The 27,498-nt window shown below is 36.7% G+C and overlaps 1 protein-coding gene and 1 long non-coding RNA gene across 4 annotated transcripts in view; one reads left to right on the plus strand and one right to left on the minus strand.

Moving 5' to 3' along the window:
* The window catches only part of LOC123595961 (spermatogenesis- and oogenesis-specific basic helix-loop-helix-containing protein 2-like), a 53,830-nt gene that overhangs the window by 12,537 nt on the left and 13,795 nt on the right, over positions 1-27,498 (minus strand). For 2 of the 3 annotated variants that reach the window (XM_045473996.1, XM_045473985.1), the window contains exons 3-6: positions 16,333-16,394; positions 16,150-16,254; positions 14,274-14,373; positions 12,535-12,645 (exon numbers count right to left, since the gene is read on the minus strand). In XM_045473996.1, coding sequence (XP_045329952.1) covers positions 12,535-12,645; positions 14,274-14,373; positions 16,150-16,254; positions 16,333-16,394 — 378 coding nt within the window. The remainder of the gene's footprint in view (positions 1-12,534; positions 12,646-14,273; positions 14,374-16,149; positions 16,255-16,332; positions 16,395-27,498) is intronic. The other variant, XM_045474004.1, reaches the window with a different exon arrangement.
* Positions 8,196-15,072, plus strand: LOC123595982. The gene is made up of 2 exons (XR_006711460.1): positions 8,196-8,490; positions 14,824-15,072. It is a non-coding gene; the product is annotated as an uncharacterized LOC123595982 (long non-coding RNA).

The raw sequence follows: 27,498 nt of genomic DNA on the forward strand, positions 1-27,498 counted from the left end.
GATTTATATTCAAATAAAGTTATATTTCAATTTGGTGAGAACACATTAACAGTACTGATTCTTTCAAGTTGTAATTATAGTATAATGCATGATTTAAGTTTCCTTGGTTTCTCACAGCAATAGTTTGAGTGATCAATGTACAGATACTATGTGTCTTTTGGATATTTTTTCCTAAGTACTGCCATAAATGTAATTATTTTCCATTTTTATTTTCTAATAGTTTACTGCTTATATGTAATAACACAATTAATTTCTGTATATTAACTTTACATCTTGCAACCTTGCTATATTAATCTTTTGGTTTTAGAGGTTGTATTGTACATGTCTTAGGACTTTACACATAAACAATCATGCTGTCTATAAATAAGAAAGTTTTGCTTTTTCCTTTCTAATCTGTATTTTTTAATTTCTTTCTCTTACCTAATTGCAATGGCTAGAACAGTTTGATCAATGCTGAATACAGTTAGCACAAATGGGCACCTTTCCTTTGTTCCAGATCTAAGAGACATGGTCAGATTTTCATCATTAAGTACAATGCTAGCCATAGGTTTTCATTGATGCCCTTTAACAGACTGTGGAGGTTCTCTTCCATGTCTGATTTGCTGAAAGGTTGGTTTTGGGGTTTTTTTTAATCTGAAAAGAGTATTGAATATCATCAAATCATTTTTCAGAATCTGTTACTCACATGGTTTTTCTCCTTTATTTTGTTTACTCTGAATTCCACTGATTGATGTTTTGAATATTACACAAGTCTTGCTTTTCTAGAATATACTTGGTGTGGTCATGATGTATTACATCTTCATATATTGCTTGATTTGATTGGCTAAAATTATGTTAAGTGTTTTATGTCCCTGTTCATGAGGAATATTGGTCTGTAATTGTTTTTTTATGTCTTTATTAGGTTAGGGTTATGCTGGCCTCGTGAAATGGGTTAGGAATTATTCCCCCTCTTCCATTTTCTGTAAAAATTTAAGATTGGTATTACTTCATTAAATGTTTGACAGAATTCATCAGTAAAACCATCTGAGATTAATGTTTTCTCTTTGTTAAGGTTTTTAATAACAAGTTCAATTTCTTTACTATATAGGGCTACTCAGATTTTCTGCTTCTTCTGGTATCAGTGTTGGTAAATTGCGTTCTTCAAAAATTTGTCCATTTTGGGAGCGCCTGGGTGGTTCAGTAGGTTAAGCATCCGACTTCAGCTCAGGTCACGATCTCACGGTTTGTGGGTTCAAGCCCTGCATCAGGCTCTGTGCTGAAAGCTCAGCACCTGGAGCCTGCTTTGGATTCCGTGTCTCCCTCTCTCTCTCTGCCCCTGCCCCACTCACGCTCTGTCTCTGTCTCTCAAAAATGAACAAAAAAATTTTTTTAATTTGTCCATTTTGTCTAAGTTTCTGAGCTTACTGGCATAAGATTCTTCAAAATATATTATTCCTATATTTAAATGTTTATAGAATATGTAGTGATAATTCATTTCATTTAACATATTGGTAACATGCTTTCAATATCTCTCCTCACTTGCCTGCTTCCCCTACTTTCTATTTAATTTAGATTTAATTCACTCTTTTTCTAGCTCCTTAAAATGGACTCTTAGGTCACTAATTTTCAGACCTTTTGCCTTTTCTAATATAAGCACTTAAAGTCATAGTGTTTTCCATAAGATTTGCTTTAGCTGCATCTTGTCAATTTTGAAATACTCTCACAATCATTCAATTTGCAATACTTTCTAGTTTTTCTTGTGATATTTTTCTTTTACCCATGGATTATTTAGAAGTATGTTTTTCAATTATTTGAGGTTTTCCTTTATATCTAATTCTTATTGATTTTTAATTTGACTTCATTGTGGTCAGGGAACATACTCCTTATGAATTTAACTCTTTTAAATTCAACTCTTTCAAAACATATTATATCCTTCAGCATATGATTTATCTAAGTCATTGTACCACGTGCCTTTGAAAAGAATGGGTATTCTTCAGTAGTTGCTGCATACAATGTTCTATAAATATCTATTAGATCAAGATGGTTAATAGTGTTTATCCATTCTGACAATCTGTGCTATAGTTGGATATAGGCGGATAAAGGCCTATCATTTTATGATTTTTTTTGCCTGTAGTTTCTTTGGCTTTTTTTTGTTCTTCTCTTCTTCCTTCCTTGACTTCTTTTTAAATAATTTTTAAAATCCAATTTTAATGTATTGGCTTCATAGCTATGCCTTCTGCATATCTCTTTAGGATTGCTCTAGGGATTACAATATATATCTAACTTTTCATAGTCTATTTAGAGTTAAAATTTTGTGACATCACATAAAATATACAAATGCTGCCATCACATAAGTACCTTTGCCCCTTCATCCTTCATGCTATGGCTGTCATATGTACACATCTACATATACAGTTGACCCCCAAACAACATGGGTTTGAACTGCACTCATCCACTTATACACAGATTTTCTTCAGTAAATACAGTATAGCACTATAAATGTATTTTCTCTTCCTTATGATTTTATTAGTAACATTTTCTTTTCTCTATCTTACTTTATTATAAGAATACAGTATATAATATACATAACATATAAACTATTTGTTAATCAACTGTTTATGTTATTGGAAAGGCTTCCAGTCACCAGTAGGCTATTAGTAGTTAAGTTTTGGGGGAGTCAAAAGCTATGCACAAATTTTTGACTGCATGGCATCAGCACCCCTATCACTTATGTTAAGAATCAACAGTGTTACAAACCCCACAATACAATGCTATAAATTTTCACTTATAACACACTGAAGCATTTTATATAAATAAGGAGGAAAAATGTTTGTTTTCTAATATTTTCTCATGTATTGATCACTTCTGATTCTTTTCAGCCCTTCCTAAAGATCCAAGTATCCATTTGTTACAATTTCTGGTTAGCTTAAAGAATTTCCTTTAGCCTTCTTACCCTGCAGATCTGCAGCTGTCAAAATCTCTGGTTGTCTTTTATGTTGAAATACCTTATTTCATTATTTACTGTTAAAAAATAATACCTGATGGAAATACGATTTATACAAAGAAGTGAAGGGTATCAGATATAATAAGTACGGTGGCATACATAAAAGACTAATTTGTATCTAATTTATTAACATCTTAAAAACTAATTAGTAGGCCTCTGACAGATCTGGAGCAGTTATGTCTGCTGCTGGGGTTTCTACTACAGATGCAATAACAAAGTGTTCGCACACTTTCTACCTGTCTGATTGTGGCAGCCATGACTAAATGGGAGAATACAAGGGAAAAACATGGTAATACAGAAAAAAACATGGAGAAAGAATTTATGTAACTGAGAAATAACCTTGTAAACAGTAAAGAGCCTATTTTACTAAAAAAACAAACCAAAACCAAAAAAAAAAAAAAAAAAAACCCAAAAATCTAAAATTTGAGCTAGAAGAAAAAATATTTATAGGTGAAAATGACTGAAAATTATTTACCACTTCTTCAATAAAGATGTAGGGTGTATTTCCCTCCCCTTGAATCTCTCCTGGCCTGTGCCTAAGCTAATCAAAAGATATCCAGAGAAGTGACTACAACAGTTCCAGGACTAACATCTGAGAAGACAAAGCTTCAATGCTGGTCTCGTTGAACCCTGAGCCATCAGGCAAGAGGTCTGTCTTAGCTTGCTGGAGACACCATGTGGAGAGGTACTGGGACCATAGGGAAAGATAGCAACCCATTTGAGGACGTTTCAACCACACCCCACCAAGAGGATATCCATGTGGATGAAGCTGTGCTGGGCTCTCCAGACAGGATACTTGAGCTGAACACCACGGGGTAGCCACAGTAAACACCATGTGAGGAGAATCACAAAATCAAGTTCTACTCAAATTGATGATCCATAAAGTTGTGAGATATGATAAATAGGCTGTTGTTTTAAGCCACCAAGTTTTAGGGTAACTTGTTACACCACAAAAGAACTAGAAGAATAGCTTACAATTTAAAGCAAAAATAATAACAATGTGAGGTTGATAATATATGTAAAAGTAAAATATATGACAATAACAAAAATAGAAGGTAGGTAGAAATATACTGATGTATATCAAGTGTCATAATGTCAAATCAAGGTAGACTACGATAAGTTAAGGATGCGTATTATAACCCTAGAGAACCACTAAAAAAAGATAGTTTTAGCTCAAAAGCTAATAGAGGGAATAAAAAGGCATGCCAAAACATACTTAATTAATCCAAACTAAGGCAGACAATGAGGGAAAAAAAGGAAAAGAATATAGAACTAGTGAAAACAAACAGAAAAATCATGGACCTAAAATCAAACTTAACGGTAATTATAAGTAAATCAAATAAACATTCCAATGGAATAATTGTTAGAATGGACAAATTAAAAAGGAAAATAAGGGGTGCCTGGGTGGCTCAATGGGTTAAGTGTTTGACTCTTGATTTCGGCTCAGGTCATGATCTCGTGGTTCATGGGATACAGCCCCACGTCGGGCTTTTTGCTAACAGCTCTCCTTCTCTCTCTGTCCCTCCCCTGCTCATGCTCTCTCTCATCATCAAAATAAATAAACATTTTTAAAAAAAGGAAAATAAGATTCAAGTTCATGCTCTTTAGATACCCTTTAAATATAAAGACATATTTAGGTTACAAAAAAACATGCAAACACTAATCACAAGAAAGCTATATGAATATCAAGGTGGATTTTAAGATGAAGCACTAGCATAGATAGTTAGCACTTATCATTTCCTAACAAGTGGTCAATTCATTTAGAAGACAGTCACCTAACAATTTCAAAATACATGAAGCAAAAACTGACAGGAATGAAGTAAAAAGTAGAGCAATCTACAGTTACCACTGGACATTTATCTCTCAGAAAAATCAATAAGGATACAGAATATATATGAAAAACACTATCAACCAATTCTATCTTATTAATATTTAGAACACTATGCCCAAACAGAAAACATTCTCTTCAAGTGCATGTGGAATACTCATCAAAGGCAACCATACTTTGGGCCATAAAACAAATCTCAGAAAATATCAAAGGACAGAAACCTGACAGAATATATTCTCAGATGATAATGTAATTCAGTTATGAATCAATCCTTGGAAAATCTCCAAATATTTGGAAGCTAAGTTATACTTCTAAATAATCATTGGTCAAAGAAAAAATCACAGGGGATATGAGAAAAATACTTTGAACTAAATGATAGTGGAAATGTAATAAGTCAAAATTTATGAGATGCAGCTAAAGCACTGATAAGAAAAAAAACTTTTATAAATGGAAATTTACAGTTTTAAATACTTTTATTATAAAGAAAGAGAAGGTTAAAATCGATGATTTATGTTTCTACTTAAGAAAATGGGAAAAAGAACAAAGTATACACGAAGAGGAAATGACAGAGTAGAATCAGTGAAATATAAAATGGGCAAATAATAGAGAAAATAAATGAATAAAAATCTGGTTCACTGAAAAAAAAATCAATAAAACAGATAAACCCCTTGTGAGACTGATCAAGAAAAAAAAAGAAAGAAAACACAAATTATCAATGCCAGGAATGAAAGAATATCATCAGAGACCTACAGACATTAAAAGGATTATAAGAGAGTATTATGAACAAAAAGTCATTCAAAAAATTTAACACCTTGGGTTAAATGAACAAATTTCTTGAAAGACATAAACTAACTGAGAGGAAAAACACAGAAAATGTAGTCCTATAATCATTAAAGGAATTGAATTTTTAATTAAAACTTTCCCACAGAGAAAAGTCCAAGCCTAGATTACTTCACTGTTAAATTCTATGAAACATATCAATCTTACACAACTCTTTTAGAAAACAGAAGAAAGACTCTCTATTTCATTTTATGAGGTCAGCATTTCCAATACCAAAATCCAATAAAGACATAAGAAATTTAGATACCAAGAACCTTCATGAACACAGATAATTAACAAAAATTAACAAAATACTAGCAAATCAAATCTAGCAATAAAAAAATACACTAAGATAGAGTACAGCATTTTAAAATAATCAATGTAACCAGTACATTAACAGAAGAAAGGAGAACACCATACAATCAGCTTAATATATGCCAAAAACATACAGACAAAATTTTACATCCATTCATGATGAAAACTTGAACCAGGAACAGAAGAAAACTTTCTTAAGCTAATAAAAGGCATGTATAAAAACAGAGTCTACATCATATGTAATGGTAAAAGACCTAATACTTTCCCTGTAAGACTGTAAACAAAACAAGGATTTACCTTCATCACTTCTAATTCAAAAAACTGGTCAAGGCATTAAGGTGAAAAATAGAAATAGCCAAAGATTGGAAAGAAAAATGTCTTTATTCACAGATGACATAATTGTGTATGTGACAAATCTAAAAAAATGACTAGAAGTGATGAATAGATAAAGCTAGGTCATGGGACACTAGGTCAACATACAAAATAAATTTAATTCTAGATATTACTTATGAAAATTTTGGAAATGTGAATAAAAAAACTGCTTAAAACAAAATGTTTTAAAACTTCCCAAAACATTCAGAAATAATAAACTACAAAACACTGTTGAAATAAAGATCTTTTTAAAAATGGAGAGATGAACTGCCAGAATCAATACTGTTCAACATCAATTTTCCCCCAAACTGATCTACTGATTCAGCACAATCCAAATCAATATCCTAGCGGGAGCACCTGGGTGGCTCAGTCTGTTAAGCATCAGACTCTTTTGGCTCAGGTCATGATTTCACAGCTTGTGAGACTGAGCCCCTGCATTGGCATTCTCTCTCGCTCACTCTCTCTCTCTGCCCCTTCACCATGCACGCACTCTTTCTCTCTCTCAAAATAAATAAATAAACTTTAAAAAAAAAAAAAAAACATCCTAACAGGATTTCCTTAAAAGAAAGAAATTGACAAGCTTATTTTAAAATTTACATGAAAATTCAAAGTACCTTTAATATCCAAAGCAACTTGAAAATGAGAAACAAAGTTGGAAGACTTTATCTGATTTTTGAGACTAGAAAAGCTAAATAATCACTACAGTGTATTACTGGAGTGAAGAAGAAAGAAAAGTAGGTCAGTGAAACAGGGAATCTAGAAATACACTGATATGGTAGTTGGTTTTTATGAAAGTACCAAAACAATTCACTAAAGAATGGGAAGTCTTTTCAACAAAATCTTAAAAATCTCCATCTGAAAAAAATTTCAACAATCACTTCATCTCATACATATAAATTAAGATAAATAATCATAAAAGCTAAAACTATAAAATAAAACATCCTGTAGACAACATAGGGACATGTAATTGAACTTGGTGGTAGGCAATGGCTGCTAATACAGGATAGAGACAGCATATTTTTAAATACTGATAAATTGTACTTCAAACTTTTTGAAAACTTCTGCTGATCAAAAGATGTAACTGTTCGCAAAAAAGAATAGTGAGCCACAGGTTAGAAGAAAATATTTGTAGACATAAATTTGGCAAAGGATTTGAATCCAGAATATTAAAGAGCTCCTATAACTCAATAATAAAAACACAAGCACATTTTTTTAATGGGCAAAAGATTTGAACAGACTGTTCATAAAAGAAGATATACAAATGGCCAAACACATGTGAAAAGCTGCTCAACCTCATTAATCATCAGGAAAATGAAAATTTAGAATCACAATTAGATCATACTCCACAACCACAAGAATGACTAAAATGGAAAAGACTAACAATACCAAATGATGAGGATATGGAGCAACTAGTGTTCTCATATATTGCGGGTGGGAGTGCAAAATGGTGCTACTATTTTGGATTTCTGCTTGGAAGTCTCCTAAAAAGAAACATACACCAATCCTGTGATATGCCACTCTATTTCTGAGAAAAATGTAAATGTAGGTTCGTAAAACATATATAAAATAATGTGCATAGTCTTCTTCTTCTCCTTCTTTTTTTTTTTAAGTAAGCTCTATGCCAAGAGTCACATGCTCTATTAGTCTATCAGTCTATTAACTGAGCCAGCCAGGCACCCCCCCCACCCCCCACCACCAACAGTAGCTTTATTCTTAATAGATAAAACCCAGAGAATGAATAACCAAAATGTGGTATGTTTACACAACAGAATATTCCTCAACAATAAATAGGAAGAAACCACTAAATCACACAACTGTAATGAATCTTAAAACATTTTCTAGGTGAAAGAAGCCAGACATAAGTGTACATATTGATGGTTCCATTAATATATAGTTCTAGAACAAGCAAAACAAATCTATAGTGATAGAATAGTAGCTGTTGCTAGGAGATGCGAAAGGATAGACCAGGAAAGAACATGAGATAATTTAAAACGTAGGTTTTATTATTATTCAGGTATGCTGAGGCCAACAGATCAGGAGATGACCACCATTAAAAAGATTTTGTTACTCACAGTTCCCAAGAGGAGGGGGCCACTTCACACTATGCAAGGCCACATGGGGAAGCACCAGGGTCAGTTAGGAGGCAGGAGGAGTCAGAGGAAAGAAAACAAGGGTAAGAGAGTTTATTGTGGTTTCTGAGAGAAGAAACAGGCTAGGTGGGTAAGCAGGCCTAGGATTGGCTAGTTTGAATAACTTCAGCAGGCTGTGGGATATAGGGGCTGTCCCAGGTTGGTAGCACATCACCATGAGGTGATAAGAGCAGGGAAATATTGGCCTGGAGCATAAGAGCCTGATAGAGAGAATGGGTGTGGATGGTCTCTGGATTGGTCAGTTTGTACATATGCAGGGCATGCTCACCAGCAAATCATTTACTATCTCTAGAAACTGGCTAGTGCTGGGATGAGCAGTCTCTACGTGGTCAATAAGGTACCTGATGTTAAAACATCAGAATAAAAAGACATACTTGGAGGTGCCTGGGTGGCTCAGTTGGTTAAGCATCCAACTCTTCATTTTGGCTCATGTGATGATCTCGCGGTTTGTGGGTTTGACCTGTATCAGGCTCTGTGCTGACAGCAAAATGTCTGCTGCAGATTCTTTCTCTCTCTCTCTTTCCACCCCTCCCCTGCTCTCTTTCTCTCTCTCTCAAACCAAGTGAACATTTAAAAAAAAAAAAAAAAAAAACATGCTTAATACACAAGGGAACATTCTGATAATGGCAATGTTGTGGTTTAGATGGGTGTATGCATTTGTCTGCCTCATGACCAATGCTGGCCCTTCCCTATGTATTCCTGAATGGTGTGATATACCTCCTCTTCTTGGGAACTGTGGGTAACAAACCATCTTTTTAAAATTCAAACCAGGGGTGCCTGGTGGCTTAGTTAAGCGTTCAACTCTTGATTTTGGCTCAGGTCATGATCCCAGGATCATGGGATATCTCTCTCTCCAAAACAAAAAATAATAAAAATAAAATTAAATAAATTCATCAAACCAAACACTTAAACACATGCAACTTACCTCTTACAAACACTGATTTAATCTTGATATCAATTAAGTGTAACTGTTTATCCTAAATGCTCTAATATTCCTGAGACTATATAGTATATTAGCAAACATTATGGATCTAGCCTTGTTCATTGCTTCTCAAATCTTTCTGGCTCTAACATCAAATTTAGGAACTTGAGGTTAGGAGAGGGCAGGAAAATATGAGACCTGTATCTTTAAATGATAGTGGAGCAAACAGATTGAGTAAAGTTTCATCCTTTGACTGAGACACAACTCAAAGTGACCTCTTATGAGCACTTTGAAGTGAAAGACTTCTTTCAAGTCTTATGTATTAACTAAAAATGTGTCCAGATGCACCTGGGTGGCTCAGTTGCTTAAGCATCTAACTCTTGACTTTGGCTCGGGTCATGAGCTTATGGTTTGTGAGTATGAGCCCCGCACCAGGCTCTGCGCTGACAGTGCAGAGCCTGCTTGGGATTCATTCTCTCTCTCTCTCTCTGTGCCCCTCCACTCTCACATCAGATCTGGGCATGAAAAACAATGAAAGAGAGGTAGCATCTCCCAATATCCTTTCATCGCAACCATTTAGAAATATCACAAATTCTAACACCAAATAAAGTATGGAAAACACAATTTTAGAATATAAAATGTATAATAGATAGTTTTAAAAATACTCCTGCACTGTGTTTTTCTCACTCAGTGCAGATCACTGAAATCTATGGGACAGCACTAGCCAAACAGGTCCCCCCTAAGTCTTCACTCAGCCAAAGTGGCAAACATGAGTGATGGTCTTTTGGACTAAACTAGGCCATCAACTAGCCCATGTCATCAAGACCAAACCCTACCACATTCCCATTAATCTTCAGCAGATAACACAGGCCATTTGGCAAAAATTACTCAATTTTCCTCATGAAAAGATTCATCTTTATCCACACTTAGCTTTAGCTTCTTTTTTCCATTTTTAGAAGACGTGTTCTTCCACCTGGTTATAGATTCCGTAAGCTTCTACCTACTTAGGGATGCTAAGTCCATCACCAACCCCCTCTCTAGCTATAGGGGATTTTACTATTATTTGACCTTCCTCCCACTGAGAGGTGAGGTTCTATGTACCCTTCCTTTAGATTGGGATAGGTTTTGTGACTGCTATGACCAATAGACATACAGGAGAGGTAGCACTGGGCCAGTTTCTGGTCCCCCACCTCAAGAGAGTGGCAGCTTCCTCTCCCTGTCTCTTGGAACACTCTCTAGGATCCCTGGGCTGCCATGTAAGAAGCCTGACTACCATGCAGGAAAAGCTTCAGTTGATAGCCCCAGCTGAGCTTAAACTTCTAGCCATCCCTCCAAAGGCTCCAGACATAAGGTCTTAGACCATCCTGACTAGACCATCCACTAGCTGAATACTACCAAGTGACCCCAGTTGATGTCATGTAGACAGAATTGCCCACTGAGCTCTGCTCAAATTGCTGATCCATAAAACCATGTATCAAGCCAATAAATTTTGGCTTCATTTTTTATATCATAGATATGTCATTTTTTTACACTATAGATCATCAGAACACGGGTATCTTCACGACCTCTGTCTCTCTTCCAGGTATTTTCTTTTGGAATATAAAAACATATTCATGTCTTATCAACATTTTTCATTTTACCCAAGATCCCCTTTTACTTATCACACACCCTCATTTTCTTTCCTTCCACTTATGCTCCTGCCTTTCATTCTCTATCTTTCCACAGTGGTGCTTCTTCCCTAATCATGCCAATGAAATTATTTTTGCCAAGACCAATGATGTTTAGGCTCTGACAAATACAGTTAATTATTAGTTCTTCTCTTACTTGCTCTCTGTGTCATGTCATTGAACACTCATTCCTTTAGGAAACTCTTCTCTGGTCACCTCAATTCCATTCCCTCTTGGCTTATCTTCCTAGTAACTCCTTCCTTTCTCCCTTATTTCTTCTCTGCTGCCTGGACCCTAAATAGATTTTTCCCAAGGTTCTCTTTTCCACTTATCTCTTCTTTACATGGTTTGCAAACTCATCATATCCATCCCTGCAACCACTGCTTCAAGTAGATGCTGTGTCCTGAGAGTTCTAAGTCCATATTTGTAGCCTAGATCTTTCTCTAGAACCTAAGGGTCAATTCTGACTGGACAGCTTCATGGAAACTCCCCTGGAGTGTTCACACCCAACAAGAGCAAAAGTCACCTCCCACTGCCAGACTGCCATTCTCCTGGACTTCCCAGTCAGTTGGTGAATGCAACATCTATTTGAAAGTTACACTTGACTCCTCCTGCATCCATGCTTATACTGAATGTACCTACTTAGTATATCTGGAAATGGTTTATTCCTCTTTATCTCATTTCTAAAACCATAGTTCAGGATTTCATCACTTCTTTTTACAGATTCCACAGGCTTCCGGATTCAACTCAGTCTCTAACATCCTGCTAGAGTGTTCACTCTAGGTGCAAATCTTATCATATCACTCTTTGGCTAAAACCCTTTGGTGCCTCCCCAACAGTTTCAGATTCAAATTCAAATTTCTTAACATGACGAGCACAATCCTTGGCTACTACTTCTCATCTCTTGCCTCTTCCCACTTGTGCCATTATAGCCAAGTACATGGATACACTTGGAGTTTCATAAATTCACTGAATTTTCATATTCTGCCAGTCTCTATATCTGCTCTTTCTGCTACATGAAACATCCTCCCCTTTTAAAACAAATTAATAGTCACTTTTTGTTTAAAGCTCAATTTAGCGATCATTTTCTCAAGAAAGCCTTCCTGCCCCCTTATTCTGTCTTAGGTAACTTTCCCAGTGTGATTACTATGTGCTCTTCTCTATCATGACACTTAGAACATAATTTTCTATGTAACATCCTATTGAGAGGTCTGTCTGAGCACTAGACTAAGATTTCGAAGGCAAGGATTTTTTTTTCCTAAATTCTCCAGTCACCCTTTGGCACATATCAGATACTCACAGATATTTTTTGAATGAATGAATGAATGAATGAATGAGTTAGTGGCACATATTTGGTTGCCAGATTAACTAGTCTCAGAGACTTTTAATAGTAATACAAAACATTATGAAATTCATGAAAGTAATTTCTTCCTAGAAAGGAATAATGAATGTTAAAAAAGGGTTGTATCATAATTCACCTTCTCAGCTTTTCTTTGCTTGAATGAAGAAGAGAAACCTTTTTGCTTTTCTCAAACTCTGGCAATGGAGCCTTTAATTCAAGCCCAGTCTCACTTCTTAGTGATTCAGAGCTAGAAACAAGAGAAAATCATGTCAAAGATTTCAGAGGAAAATTGTCAGACAATATTAAACAATCAGCACCAATACACTAATCAAAGGTGCTTCTAAGTTCCTTGCTTCATGTAAAGGTGCGGTAAATACCAAAGCACTTTACCTTACATACTTGGTGAAGAATATTTATTTCAAAGACTCTAAAGAATTTATGATCAAGATCATCACAAATCCATGATTGATTAAACTCTAAAATATACAGATACAGAGTAACAGATACCAGCAGTATTAAAATATTCTGACTTCATTGATTATGACTCTCCAAATTATATGACTGTATCGAAAGGTGTATAATAGGAAAAAACCACAAAGGATTAGAGGGTCACATTACACTATTCCAACCTGATCAGCAAAGGTCAGATATCCTCCATTTATGGATATTTTCTGGCTCTACCATTTTTCTAAAACTTCTCCATGCATTTTGATTAATTTTTTTTAAATAATTCCCTAAGAAACAAATAAACTAATATTATCTCCTTTATCCCAAGAGACAGAACTTAATTTGAAAATTTACTTTTATTTGTAGTGGTAGAATTCTGAAGCAAAACAAAGATTCAAGACAAGGAGGGTTCAAAAAGAAATTGCAAATAATACGAGAAAATTACAAAGCCTTCCAAAACCCTTCCCAATCTCATATCCCAGATAAAGTTTAATACAATAAATTTCTTTCTGGTTAAAATGTTAAAATGTTAAAATATCAAGAAACTTGTTGATATTTTTGCACCACTTAAGTGAGCACATCTCTGGTTTAACCACACTTATTGGTTGCCAAGTCTTTTCCTTGTTCAAAATAGTAGATGGTCACATTTCTACAAACAGTTGATGGTCACATTCTACAAATTCCGGAAGTGACTGACTCAAAATTCTCACCATCATCATTCATGTCCTCAGCAGCTATGTTTATTGTAGCTCTATGCTCTATTTAAAATTAAAATCCCTTTGGAAATCAGCTTAAAGTGAATGAAATAAATTCACAAAAATTGAATTTTTATAAGCAGATAAAGAAAGGTCTGACCCCCAGTTCAACTGCCTATCAATGCAGGTTTGAATACCAGCTCTAATATCTATGGGGGTGGGGGGTTGGGTGGATGGGGACAGAGATAGAGAGACCTTTTTTAAGGGTTGTTTTCTCACTAACTGAGGGAACAGATTCATAAGTTCAAAAAAGACATCAGGGAGAAGCTTAGTGGTAGGTGGATAACATCTGAGGCTGTTCTTGTCTGTTTAAATACTGGGGTTATACGTAAAATTTTTTTCTGAAGAAGATTCTACTGTTTCTAAAAAGTTTGAATATTGCTGCTATTATTTAACTCTGATTAATGGTAACTCAGACTCTACCACATCCAGTGTTGGGGAACTTACTACCTTGCAATTCACCCTGGTCCCCTGTGATCAAATAGAATTGTTAAGAAGTACTTCCTAGGGGTGCCTGGGTGGCTCAGTCAGTTAAGCGTCTGACTTTGGCTCAGGTCATGATCTCACAGCTTGTGAGTTTGAGCCCTGCATCAGGCTCTGTGTTGACAAACAGAGTTCTCCAGAAATTACCCAGTAAAAATGTATATTATGAAAAAGTGAAAACAAAACTAACCAAGCAAATAGGTCAGTAGAAAAATATCCCAAGTGTTCACTGCAGGAGTTCTGCATGGGCAATCCAGGTTCTTCAGGCTTCACAGAATATTCATTCTTAACTGAAAGTTTTAAAGGGGGACTATTTTAATTCTAACATCACTGGTGGGGACGATGTTAATCACACATACAAGCCCTGAACAAAAAGCAGTTGCCACTTTTTACTCAACAGAGTTTACAAAGCAGGATTTTTTAAATAGAATGCATTTTATAGATTTCAGTCTATATATAAAGGAGGAAACCACCCAGGTTAGAAAGCAAAATGAAAATACTACATTCTATTCACTCCAGACATCAACCAAATTCTAGAACCAAATTCTAGTAACTTAGTGGTAGGTGTGCTTAAAACACATTCAACTGAGATTTATTTATTAAGTTTTTATAGGTAACTGTCATACTTAACAGAAAATAAGTATGAGTCTGCAGTAGGCAGCTGTATTGTCAAAATATGACATCTGATGGTTTTTTCTTTCTTTCCTTTTTTTTTTTTTTTTTTTTTTTTTTTTTTGCAGCTGCTCATTTTCAGAGCAAACATGAGATGACCAGAAGCAGACGTGGTTATGACCAATAGGAAGGTGCTAGACAGCTGGTGACGAGCAGCTGCTCTATTTCCACTGAGAACCAAATAAGAGTTTGCAAAGAGGATTTGGGTCACCAGTTAGCCATTTCCAGGAAGAACTCTGAAACTCAGGGGCTGAAAGCCATTGGAATGTTATAGAACAGACTCACCAATCTGCCCTCAATGTTAAAAAAGGACATGAGGGGCGCCTGGGTGGCGCAGTCGGTTAGGCGTCCGACTTCAGCCAGGTCACGATCTCGCGGTCCGTGAGTTCGAGCCCCGCGTCAGGCTCTGGGCTGATGGCTCAGAGCCTGGAGCCTGTTTCCGATTCTGTGTCTCCCTCTCTCTCTGCCCCTCCCCCGTTCATGCTCTGTCTCTCTCTGTCCCAAAAATAAATAAACGTTGAAAAAAAAAAAATTAAAAAAAAAAAAAAAAAGGACATGAAAAAAAGAGGAGTGTACTGAGTCCTACGTCATCTGGAGTATGAGTTTATACAGGATAATCCTGAAAGTGTTTTTCAGGCCCATTTTAAGAAAAAAAAACATCTTAATTTTAAAAGATTCCTAGCTAATATCCCAGGCCTAGAAAAACCACAAATAGTCATTGACCACAATGATTTCAGTAGAATTTAATTTCAGAAGTTGGAGTTTGTCCTTTCATGAGCCAAATTAAAGCTAATTTAGCTTAAGTGTTTAGATGCTTGTGATACATATTAGACAATGTAGGTGAAGAGTTTTGAAATGTGAGGTCTAATTGAAGCACTGACAGTAATTACCTAGGTCTAAAAATCTAAAACGGAAAGGACAACCACCCTAGCAACTTACAGAAGTAAACTAATTTATAAGCAAGGGTTTTGCAAGCAGAAAGTATGATAAGATTCAAGGTTAGCGGCCCTGGCTTTTAGATACTCATACAATGACACAGCATGATTAATTCCATTTTAAAGAGCAAGAAATGATGGCAACAGCTAGGGAACTAAAAAGAAAAACCCTGTGCCTGCTGCAACACTGTTTGCCCTTGTGCAACACACTTTAAACTTTGGAACACGTAAATTTTTTCTTCGCAGGTAGGGAACATATGTTTCCTTTTATTTTATTTACACTTTTTCCTTCAGACTATGATTAATAAGGATTACATGTTCTTTACAGTACACAGCACACAGTTAATCCTCAGCAAATAAAAAGCATAAGTGGAATACCAACTTAAAAATGTATATATATAGTTTTTGGAGCATTTAATTAGAATTTTTCAAACCTTTGGAAATTTGGTTTTCACTCACCGGTATTTGAGAAATAGGTTTTCCAGTATTTTACCACAATACTCATTTTTTCGATTGTCAGTGGTTCAATTAAAGTAACATCAGCTCCATGCTCTGAAACACAACCTAAGAATTTCTGCATTAAATATTGACCTTATGACTTCTATTTATAGAAAAAACATAATATATACAATAGGCACATACCTTTAAAGTTTTCAGGGGTTATAAAAACAAACAGCAAATGTATATTTTTCTTCTTGCCAAATCTGAGAGGAAAAAAGTGTTAAAATGAAGCAAAATCATCATTTGAAAAATTGGGATTCAATATCTTACCTTAAGAACTAAACTAGAATGATTTTATTTCTTTAGAACTTCAAATGATGGCATTAATATGGAATTTAGTAAAAGTAGCATCTCAAATTAGCAATGGAAAAAAGATGAACCACTTTTATTCTTGTTTAAAAAAAAAAAAAAAGCCTAACTTTTATCCATGTTCTTGAGCTAACCACCAGTTTACAAGAAATTTAAGGAAAAGAGAAATATTTTAAAGAATGCTGTGGGAATGGGGCGCCTGGGTGGCTCAGTCAGTTGAGTGTCCAACTCTTGATTTCAGCTCTGGTCATCATCTCATGGATTGAATCCCACGTCGGGGCTCTGCACAGACAGTGAGGGGCCTGCTTGGGATTTTCTCTCTCTCCCTCTCTCTCTGCTGTTCCCCAGCTCACACTTTCTCTGTCTCTCTCTCAAAATAACTAAATAAACTTAAAAAAATATGCTGTGGGGATGAAATCAGCAAAAGCCAGAATGTGAAAAACTCGGTGAGACAAATGGCCCCTTTAAAAAATACATATAAATAAAGAGTAAGACAAAAAAAAAAAAAAAAAAAAAAAAAAAAAGGAAAGGGATAATTGAATCTTGATTTATATAAACAGTTTAAAAAAATCATAAAATGGGTGGCTGGCTGGTTCAGTCAGAGGGGCATGCAACTCTTGATCTCAAGGTCATGAGTTCAAGCCCCATATTGGGGGTAGAGCCTACTTAAATAAAAACTTTAAAAAAAATAAAAAACCATAAACACAGAAACTTGAACACTGGATATTTGACAAAATTAAAGAACTGTTATTAATTTTCAGGTGTGTATTGTTATTGCGGTTATTTTTTTAAAAGAGTCCTTATCTTTTAGAGGTATTTATTAAAGTATTTATGGATGAAAGAAAATGATATCTTAGATTTGCTTTCAAATAGTTCACCAGTTCAGCAGGGGTGGGAGAACTGGAAGGGCCAGAGATGAAACCAGATTGGCCATGTGTTGATAACAGTTAAAGCTGCATTATGGGTATAGGCAAGTTCATTATACTTTTATATGCTTGAAAAAAAAAAAAAAACAATAAATACAAGAAATGTGGTATTACAATAAACTATACTTAGGAGTTCAGGAAGTTGGAATTTCTGATAATTTAATGGGTACTGAACTTTGGCTTTGAATAAAAGGAAATTATTTTCCAAGGAGACTATTACTGTGAGCCAAACTAAAGAGAACAGCTAGTGGCGTCTGGGTGGCTCAGTCAGTTAAACATCTGACTTCAGCTCAGGTCATGGTCCTGCAGTTTATGAGTTCAAGCCCTGCGTCAGGCTCTGAAGCAGATTCTGCGTCTCCCCCTCTCTCTGCCCCTCCCCTGCTCACGTTCTGTCTCTCTCTCTCTTAAAAGTAAATAAACATTAAAAAAATTAAAAATAAATACAGAGAACTAAACTGCTAAGCTAAACTGCCTAAGAAAAAATAACTATTCTATAATACTTAAAGTATCACTTATTATATTAATATGTAGTTATGTGTGGTTATTATTTATTCCCTTAAGACAGGACCTGGAAGAACCCCCACTATATAATATTGTTATATTATCTTATATACACATTTGAAAATAAAGGCACATTATGCCATGCTCCAAATTACATTACAGTTGATCCTTGAACAGCGTGGGTTTGAACTATGCCAGGCCACATGTATGTGTATTTTTTTGGATAAAGTATAATACAGTAGTAAATGTATTTTTTTTCCTTATGATTTTCTTAGTAACCTTTTCTTTTCTCTGGCCTAGTTTATTGCAAGAATACAGTATATAATACATATAACATACAAAATATGTGTTAATTGCCAAATTATCAGTAAGGCTTCTGATCAATAGCAGGCTATTAGTAGTTAAATTTTGGGGGAGAGTCGAAAGTTACACACGGATGAGAACCACACTTGAATTGAGAAAGACTGAATAAAGCAGACTGCCATTCTTAAAGTGGGTGGGTTTCATCTAATTAATTGAAGACCTAAGTAGAATAAAAAGTCTGAGAACTCCTCCAGCCTGACTACTGAGCTGAGACATTGGCCTTTTCCAGCCTTCAGATTCAGACTGAAATATCGGCTCTTCTTAGGTCTTGAACCTGCCAACTTTTCAAATGAAATTTATACCATCAGCTTTCCTGATCCTCAGACCTTTAGATTTGGACTGGAACTACACGTTGGCTCTCCTGGGTCTCTGGCTTGCCAATTACAGATCTTGGGACATCTTGGCTTCCATAATCGCATGAGCCACTTCCTTAAAAGAAACCAACTTCTTCCCTATCTCTAGATAAATGGATAGATGATAGACTGATCAGCATCCTACCGGCTCTGTTTCTCTGAAGAATCCTGATTAATATAGCCACATTTTATTTATTCATTCATCTGTCTACGGACATTTGGGTTGCTTCTACCTCTCGACTATTATGAATAGTGCTGTGAACATGGTGTGAAAATATTTCAGAAACATCCTTACAGACACATCCAGAGGAATGTTTTGCCAAATATCTAGGCATCCCATGACCCAATCAAGTTGACACATAAAAATTAACCATCACAGGGGGAACTGGGTGGCTCAGTCGGTTAAGTGTCCAACTTTGACTCAGGTCATGATCTCGTGGTTTGTGGGTTCAGGTCCTGCATCAGGCTCTGTGCTGAGAGCTCAGAATCCTGGTTCAGATTCTATGTCTCCCTCTCTTTCTGCCCGTCCCCCACTAGCACTCTGTCTCTTCTTCCTCAAAAATAAATAAACCTTAAAAAAATAAAAATAAAAATTAACCATTACGGTGTTATATACATACAATGGAATATATTACTCAGCCTTAAAAAGGAACAATCTGTTAAATGCTACCATATGGGTGAACCTTTAAGACATTATGTTAAGTAAAATAAGCCAGTCACACACACAAAAATACTATATAATTTCATTTATCTGAGGTATCTGAAGTAGTCAAATTCATAGAAATAGAAAGTAAAATGGTGGTTACTGAAAGATGTCGGGAGGGGTAAAGGAATACTTGTTTAATAGGAATAGAATTTATGATTTACAAAATGAAAAAGTTCTGGAGACATATTTCACAACAATGTGAATACACTTAACACTACTGCACTGAACACTTAAAAATGGACAAGATGGGAGGCACCTAGGTGGCTCAATGGGTTAAGCATCTGACTCTTGATTTCGGTGCAGGTCACGATTCGGTGGGTTCGAGCCCTGCATGGGGTTCCACACTCGCACTGAAGGGCCTTATCAGGATTCTCTCTCTTCCTCTCTCTCTGTCCCTCCCCTGCTCATGCTCTCAAAGTAAAGAAACATTTTTAAAAATGGACAAGATAGTAAAATTTGTGTTATGTGATTTTACCACAAAAAAAATACCCCCCACAAAAAGAAGCTATACATGGATTTTCGACTGTGCAAGGCATTCATGCCCCTAAACCCCATGTTGTTCAAGGGTCAACTGTATATGAGATTTATTTTTTTTTATTTTTTTTTAATGTTTATTTATTTCTGAGACAGAGAGAGACAGAGCATGAGTGGGGGAGGGGCAGAGAGAGAGGGAGACACAGAATCGGAAGCAGGCTCCAGGCTCTGAGCTGTCAGCACAGAGCCCGACACGGGGCTCAAACTCACAAACCCTGAGATCATGACCTGAACCGAAGTCGGTCACACAACCGACTGAGCCACCCAGGCACCCCTGTATATGAGATTTATATATCTGAGTCATATATATATTGAGAGCCCTCTATATGCCAGACTCTGTGCTAGGCTCTGGGGGATATAAACAGGAAAACAAGGTCTCTGCTCTGATAGAGTTAATAGTTTCTTGAAGGGGTCAGACATTGAAGAAATCACTGTAGATAATTAATGAAGTAGTCAAATATGTGCCCAGTGCTGTGAAGGAAAGCCTTAGAGGCTGGTGGGAGTACCTACTTGAGAACTAACCTACTTTGCAGCCTCAGGCTTCCAGGCAGGAATGCCTCTGTGGCTGACTAGGAGTTAGCCACACAAAAGGTAGAACTGGGGAGAGAGCAGACTCAGAGAAGCAGTAAAGTACATTCGGGACAAACAGAACAGGCCCTGGGAAGAGGCCTGGGGTATACAGAATAGGTAAGTTTGAGAAAGTGAAAATGCCCATTGTGGTACAGAGCATCTGAGGGAGGGACACATATGATGAAACCAGAGGGGTACATAGGCCTTTGGGCCAAATTAGACATTTGGTATTCAAATGTCCCAAAATATTAAAATACCAGATATTAAGTTACTGGCATGATTGTATTTGCATTTTAAAAAGGCCACTCTATGATGGGACAGACAGGCAGAGTGCGTCCTATGTGGTGGCACGGGGTGAATTTGAGAGACCATATTGCAGTTATGCAGGCAAGAACTGATGGCAGAAAAAAGACATACCTGAGAACTTTCTATAAAAAAATAAATATTTCTGGCGCACCTGGGTGGCTCAGTCAGTTAAGCATCCAACTCTTGGTTTCAGCTCAGGTCATAATCTCATGGTTAATGAGTTTGAGCCTTGTATCAGGCTCTGTGCTGATAGTGCAAAGCCTGCCTGGGATATTCTCTCTCCCTCTCTCTCTGCCCCTCCCCTCCTCACTATGTCTCAAAATAAATTTAAAACTTAAAAAAAATTGTTATAAATAATTCTGAATATTTACTAATTATTAGTGCTAACATGTGACAAGAAGGATTAGTGCTAACATGTGACATTCACACAACTGAGGTCTCTTCAGGCTTGATTCTGCTCTGTGAATTCTGAGGAGTTTGGGCTAAAAGAGAAAAAAGGAGAGAATACACATTTCTAAGAAGAAATGAGAAGCTCAGGCAGAAATAATACCATCAAAAAGGCATACACGGGAAGGAGGATAGAATTAGACTGGCAGACTGCACATGGAAATAGGAAAGGCACATGAGCATATTGGTATAGGAGGGCATGCTGGCACGGTGGATGACAAGAATGTTGCTCGCCACAGTGTAAGTATTTCATGTATATTTTTAAGTGGGGTATAATGGAGGTATGATTACTGGATGAGGAAACAGAAGTGGAGGGGAAAGATGGACTGAACAAACAGGACCACAGAAAGAAACTTACAAGGTAGTTTAGCTCAACTTTTGGAACAAAAATTACTTGTTGCTTCACAAAAAGTGAATTATAAGCACACTTTAGAATTAGAGAATTTTAAATAAAACAGATTATTAGCTTTTAGAAATATTCTATGTCGATCTCATAGTTCATGGGTTCGAGCCAGGCATTGGGGTCTGTGCTGACAGCTCAGAGCCTGGAGCCTGCTTTGGATTCTGTGGCTCCCTCTCTCTCTCTGCCCCTCCCCAACTCACACTCTGTCTTTCTCTTAAAAATAAAAATAAACATTAAATTTGTAAAAGAAATATTCTATGTCTATTTTTTTCATTTTACAAATTGATTTTACTGGCATTAAAATAAGTTAGATTTGGATATATGAATATATATAATGCCCTCATGATGACTTTCAAACTTCAAGCTTTACATCAGAGTTGGAATTCCTGGATTTTTGTCATTAGCACAGAATCAATTACCAACTCAAATACTTCCCCTGCTAGCGAAACGCTAATTGTGATGCTGTACAGGAGCTCCACTAATCAATAGAATTCCCAGAATCCAACACACTGGTGTGGAGCTCAGCTGCTCATTCACATTCTCTACAGATCGATAAGCTAAAAGAGTTTCTAGTTTCCAGGATCACCAAAAAAAAAAAAAAAAAAAAAAAAAGGAAAAAGAAAAAAAAAGTCCTCTTCCTAATGAATCAATGTTCCTTAAAACAAAGCAACACAAAAGCAAGGCAAACATCTCTTTCATCCACCCCAATTAACAGCACTTCTTTAATATGCCAAAATCAAATTGCAGATTCTGAGACCTTATAAGTACCTTCTCAGTTGAAGTCTCTTGGGTTTTAAACATTTGCAATTCATTAGGGGACAATCCATTTCTCCTCATTGTATTTCATACAATATACTGTTTAAATGTCATGATGGTTCCTGAGACCATACTCTACATACAAGATTGGATGTTGATATTCTAGTGTCCCTTCCTATGCCTGTCTCGGGTATTCTCTGAAACTGAAGGCAGTTATAAGCTCAAAATGCAGCAGTACAGTTCCCTAGTCTTGCCACTATACCCGGGTCTGGTCCCTGGTAGCTGGCGGGGGAGGGGGGGGGTAGAGATCATATAAAATGTCTTGAGCTGAGCTGTACACTCAACTGACTAAAGAGCCTCAGGAAAGTCCTGGCCTCTGAAATCTATCATCAATAAGAGAACCAATGGTGTCTTATAAGTCCCTATGAAGCCAGGGAAAATTTCTAAACTCATTTACTTTAGAGTCAAAAAGACTCCAAGGGACAAAAGCCAGTGTCATTTTTGGGTAGTGGTCTCCTTGAGTACAGTTATCCATTATGCTGTCTGTGGGCCAAATGCAACCAAATTAACTTGGGTGGTCTATTTGGGACTTGCAACAAATAACGTTCTTTGCTAATGACCATTAATTAAAACATTTTCAGTGAGAAAACTGAGAGCTTTACTATACATGTGAAAACACTTAAGTTCACTCGCTACTAGTAGGGTACCTGTGATAACATGTAGTTGAGTTCTGAGAATTTATTCTGGTCAATAGTAAAGGCTGGTGTGCTCTCTTCCCATTATGTTATTCCTAAGAGTTCCTGCTGTGACCATCCTAAGTCAGGGTCACCACATGACATGATGTTAAGCATATTAAGACCCAGAATTTTCTGCAATTCCTACTTATACTCAACCATCAATTATAGAATAATGTTTTTAGTAAAACTACTTTGATGTTTTGTTGTTCTTTTGTTTATTATCAAGCATTCAGCAGGGTAGGTGAGGCCAACTGACTAATGAGACTTACTGAGTTGCACTGTCAAGTCAAAGATGTTTTGGAATTAGGGACACAAAAGCACAACTTGTTAGACCCCTGTGGCTCACTAAGATTTCTTAGTGAATTAATAAGTCAACTGATCAGACTATTGAAACTATATGGGAAAGATAAAGTCAGAGCCAAACTTGATTTGTAGACTGAGCAGATGGAACCTCATTCCTTTGCTACTGCTGGACTGCTTGGAGCTCACGAGAACCACAGAATTCTAAAAACTGCAGAGACATTTCATGGAATGGAAAATCACAATTTCAGACAGGATCCATACATTGTTGATGAGTTTAAAAGATATTTTAATTTTCCATACCTGCCTTTGGAAGATAAAGTATCAGGATGTGTCTGAATTATCAAGTATCTGCTCTTTGAGTGTGGTTCAATTTTAGAATTCTGAAGCTAAGCATATGAACCCTAAAACTATCTTAAAATATTTTATCAATGCTGGGGTACGTGGGTGGCTCAATTGGTTAAGCGTCTGACTTCAGCTCAGGTCACGATCTCACAGTTTGTGGGTTCCAGCCCCGCGATGGGCTCTGTGCTGACAGCTCAGAGCCTGGAGCCTGCTTCAGATTCTGTGTCTGTCTCTCTCTCTCTGCCTCTCCCCTGCTCGCACTCTCTCTCTCTCTCTCAAAAATGAATAAACATTAAAAAGTGTTTTTTAAATACGTTTTATCAACAGGTAGTATTTGAGTTAAACCAGCTCAATAAAAATGTATTCATAAAATGAAACCCAACCTGGGAGTACTATTAAGAATGTTAACCTGGGGGCGCCTGGGTGGCGCAGTCGGTTAAGCGTCCGACTTCAGCCAGGTCACGATCTCGCGGTCCGTGAGTTCGAGCCCCGCGTCAGGCTCTGGGCTGATGGCTCAGAGCCTGGAGCCTGTTTCCGATTCTGTGTCTCCCTCTCTCTCTGACCCTCCCCCGTTCATGCTCTGTCTCTCTCTGTCCCAAAAATAAATAAACGTTGAAAAAATAAATAAATAAATAAAAGAGAGCAGCTGCTTTGTCGAGCACCTGGCTTCTACGTGCCTTTAAAAAAAAAAAAAAAAAAAAAGAATGTTAACCTGTAATTGAGATGTGCCATAATTCTTGAGAATGTCAGTCTGTGAAGTACCAATATTTTTTATGAATGATTAAAATTGATCCCTGATTAGCTTCAAGCTGAAAATATCATTCTTCTGTAAGAATAAATTTAAGAATCTTATTAAACAGGCTGCTTACATTTTATTCTAAAATAAGCCTAACACTATAGCTAATAGGCTACATGCTTCATTCTTATTTTTAATAGAAATCCATATGCCTTATAGATAAATAGATTTGTGATCACAGGCTCTAATACTGCAAATAAAGGTGGACACTTCTATATTAAGCTCCTCACTAACTGGTAAAACACATAAAGTACCCGGAGAGGAAAAAGTAAGATGAATAGTCGTATATCTTGCCAAACCCATCCAGATTTTGAGATATTACAACAACAAGGATCTAAGGGGGGGAAATCTAAAATACAGCAGAAGAAAAGCTAAACAAGACATTTTATTTTGGTTTAGTCATTAAATGTCAGCCCAAACTCAAAATATACAGTGTTTTAGGAAAGACAAAGGCTTAAATGCCTTACAAATGGGATAATATGTTTATAGGACTCATTACTCTAAGAAAAACCACAGGTTCAAAAATATAAACATGCTCCACAAGGGTTTAAATAATTCATAAGTAATAAACTCATAATAGATCTTAGGGCAAGAAAGGGAATTCCAGAGACATTCCTAGCCTCTGAGGTCAGTATCATGAAAGGCGAAGATTTCACAAAGAAAACTGTCCATTTTTTAGGGAGGAACACAAAAGCTAGAACTGTCTGCCCTGAATGGCATTTCTTCTATTCATCCACACAATCACTCACTCATACCCACAGCAAGGTACTGAATACTTGCTATTAGTCAAAATCTATACTAGATATTGGGAATCGCGGAACAAGAGACAAGAAAAACAAATCCAGGTGTTTTCAAATGATCCTTTTTTTCTTTTCAAACAAATGTTTCTATAGCAAAATAGTAGAACCATATGGTAAATATACTATTTTGGCATGTCTATATATTTAATGCCTTCTTTTTTCCCTGCTGAGAAATCTTTAGCTGTGTTATTCAGAGCAAAGAAACCAGCAATAGGGAGAATCCACACGGTGAATATGTTCTCTCCTCCAATCTTCTACCTTTTAATAATTACAACTGGACATAAAACTTGTTCTTAAATAGAACTTTGTTCTCATCCTGCTCAAAATGTAGCTTCAATACTGAGCAAATATGAAGCCTTTACCACAGAGGGACCTAGCTAGGTTCCCACTCTTGGAATGAGGAGAGAGATCAGCCACACTGATTTGTCCAGTGCTCTTGTAAAATGACATGTATTTTTAGTTTATTCAAAGTTTGACATATATTGAATCTCAGGTGTAAAAGAAGGGGCTTCAACACACAAGCCAAGTAATTATAGACTTTTATAAGGAACATGAAGAGAAAAGACTTCTCCTCAGAGTTTTGTAAAAACAAGCCATATGGTCTTAGGTAAACCACCTCACCCTTAGTTGTTTGTAAAGTAGGGATGAAGAAACCTGTTCCACCTCCCCATAACACTGTTGTAAAAATGCTGAAATACTGTAATAAATGCAATATTATGATGAGGTCCCAGCCAGGGGAATTCTATTCATAGGAGTCATTTTTTAAAGGTATATAATAAAATAGGTTTATCTTCGGAAGAAGGACAGTTCACAACATGTCTTGGAAATGAAATCCACTTTGAGGTAGCCTGCCTGGTTTGTCTAGAGTTCGTACTCCCAGGAGAAAGCCAAAACAAATGCAGTAGATAATCTAAGAAACCCCAAGAGCTGTATCCGTCTCTCCACCTATCTCTTTAACAAGGAACTCATTACTTTGGCCTCTTCCCATTCCAACTTTTCTTGCCCCCTAACACAATACACTTGCTCCTTTTTATTCAGGGATAATATTGACTCTGAACATTCTCCTTTAGTCTTGGAAGGCCTGTCCAGCAATTATTACAAGTCCTTGTATATTCCAATATTATCTGCAATTACACTTTCTCTATCAAATCTTCTCGTAGAAGGGGAACGAAATTTTGACCTAACCTTGTTTAAAAACATCCAGAATGGCTCAAAATCCTATGTAGTCAGGCAAGGAAGCACCTAACTCTCCCACCACCAGACTCCAGATCTCTAAAGTAGAGTGGGTCAAACAGAACCAGAACATCTATGGAGCTACAAGATGAAACAAAAATACTGGAGGTGATATTGATCTGGACTCTACGGATCCAAAGAGTTTTGAGGCTTTTCCACATTAGGACATCTCTTGAAGGAGACACTTTGAGTCCATCGCTAATATAACACAGAGCTAAGAGTGCTCACCTTAGTATCTGCCATAAAAATTAATGAACTCCGAAAAGATGTGTCATTTTTTTTTAATTTTTTTTTTTTTACATTTATTTATTTTTGAGAAACAGAGTGAGACAAAGCGTGAGTGGGGGAGGGGCAGAGAGAGAAGGAGACACAGAATCTGAAGCAGCCTCCAGGCTCTGAGCAAGCGGTCAGCACAGAGCCTGATGCAGGGCTCAAACCCACAAACTGTGAGATCATGACCTGAGCCGAAGTTGGATGCTCAACTGACTGAGCCACCCAGGCACCCCGGATGTGTCATTTTAAATGACATAGTTATTCAAAAGGAGTACCTATGGGATTAAGGTAAGTACTATGTACCAAATAAATTTCTATGACCAATTAATTCTCACATTCACCCACATCACTTTTTTTGCTGTTGTTTTACCTTTTTTTAATGTTTATTTATTTTTGAGAGAAAGAGGGACAGAGTGCAAGTCAGGGAGGAGCAGGGAGAGGAGACACAGAATCGGAAGCAGGCTCCAGGCTCTGAGCTGTCAGCACAGAGCCTAACATGGGGCTCAAAAGACGGGAGTCGAGGGGCGCCTGGGTGGCGCAGTCGGTTAAGCGTCCGACTTCAGCCAGGTCACGATCTCGCGGTCCGTGAGTTCGAGCCCCACGTCGGGCTCTGGGCTGATGGCTCAGAGCCTGGAGCCTGTTTCCGATT

The sequence above is a fragment of the Leopardus geoffroyi genome, chromosome A1, assembly GCF_018350155.1.
Source record: "Leopardus geoffroyi isolate Oge1 chromosome A1, O.geoffroyi_Oge1_pat1.0, whole genome shotgun sequence".
NCBI classification, from domain to species: domain Eukaryota; kingdom Metazoa; phylum Chordata; class Mammalia; order Carnivora; family Felidae; genus Leopardus; species Leopardus geoffroyi.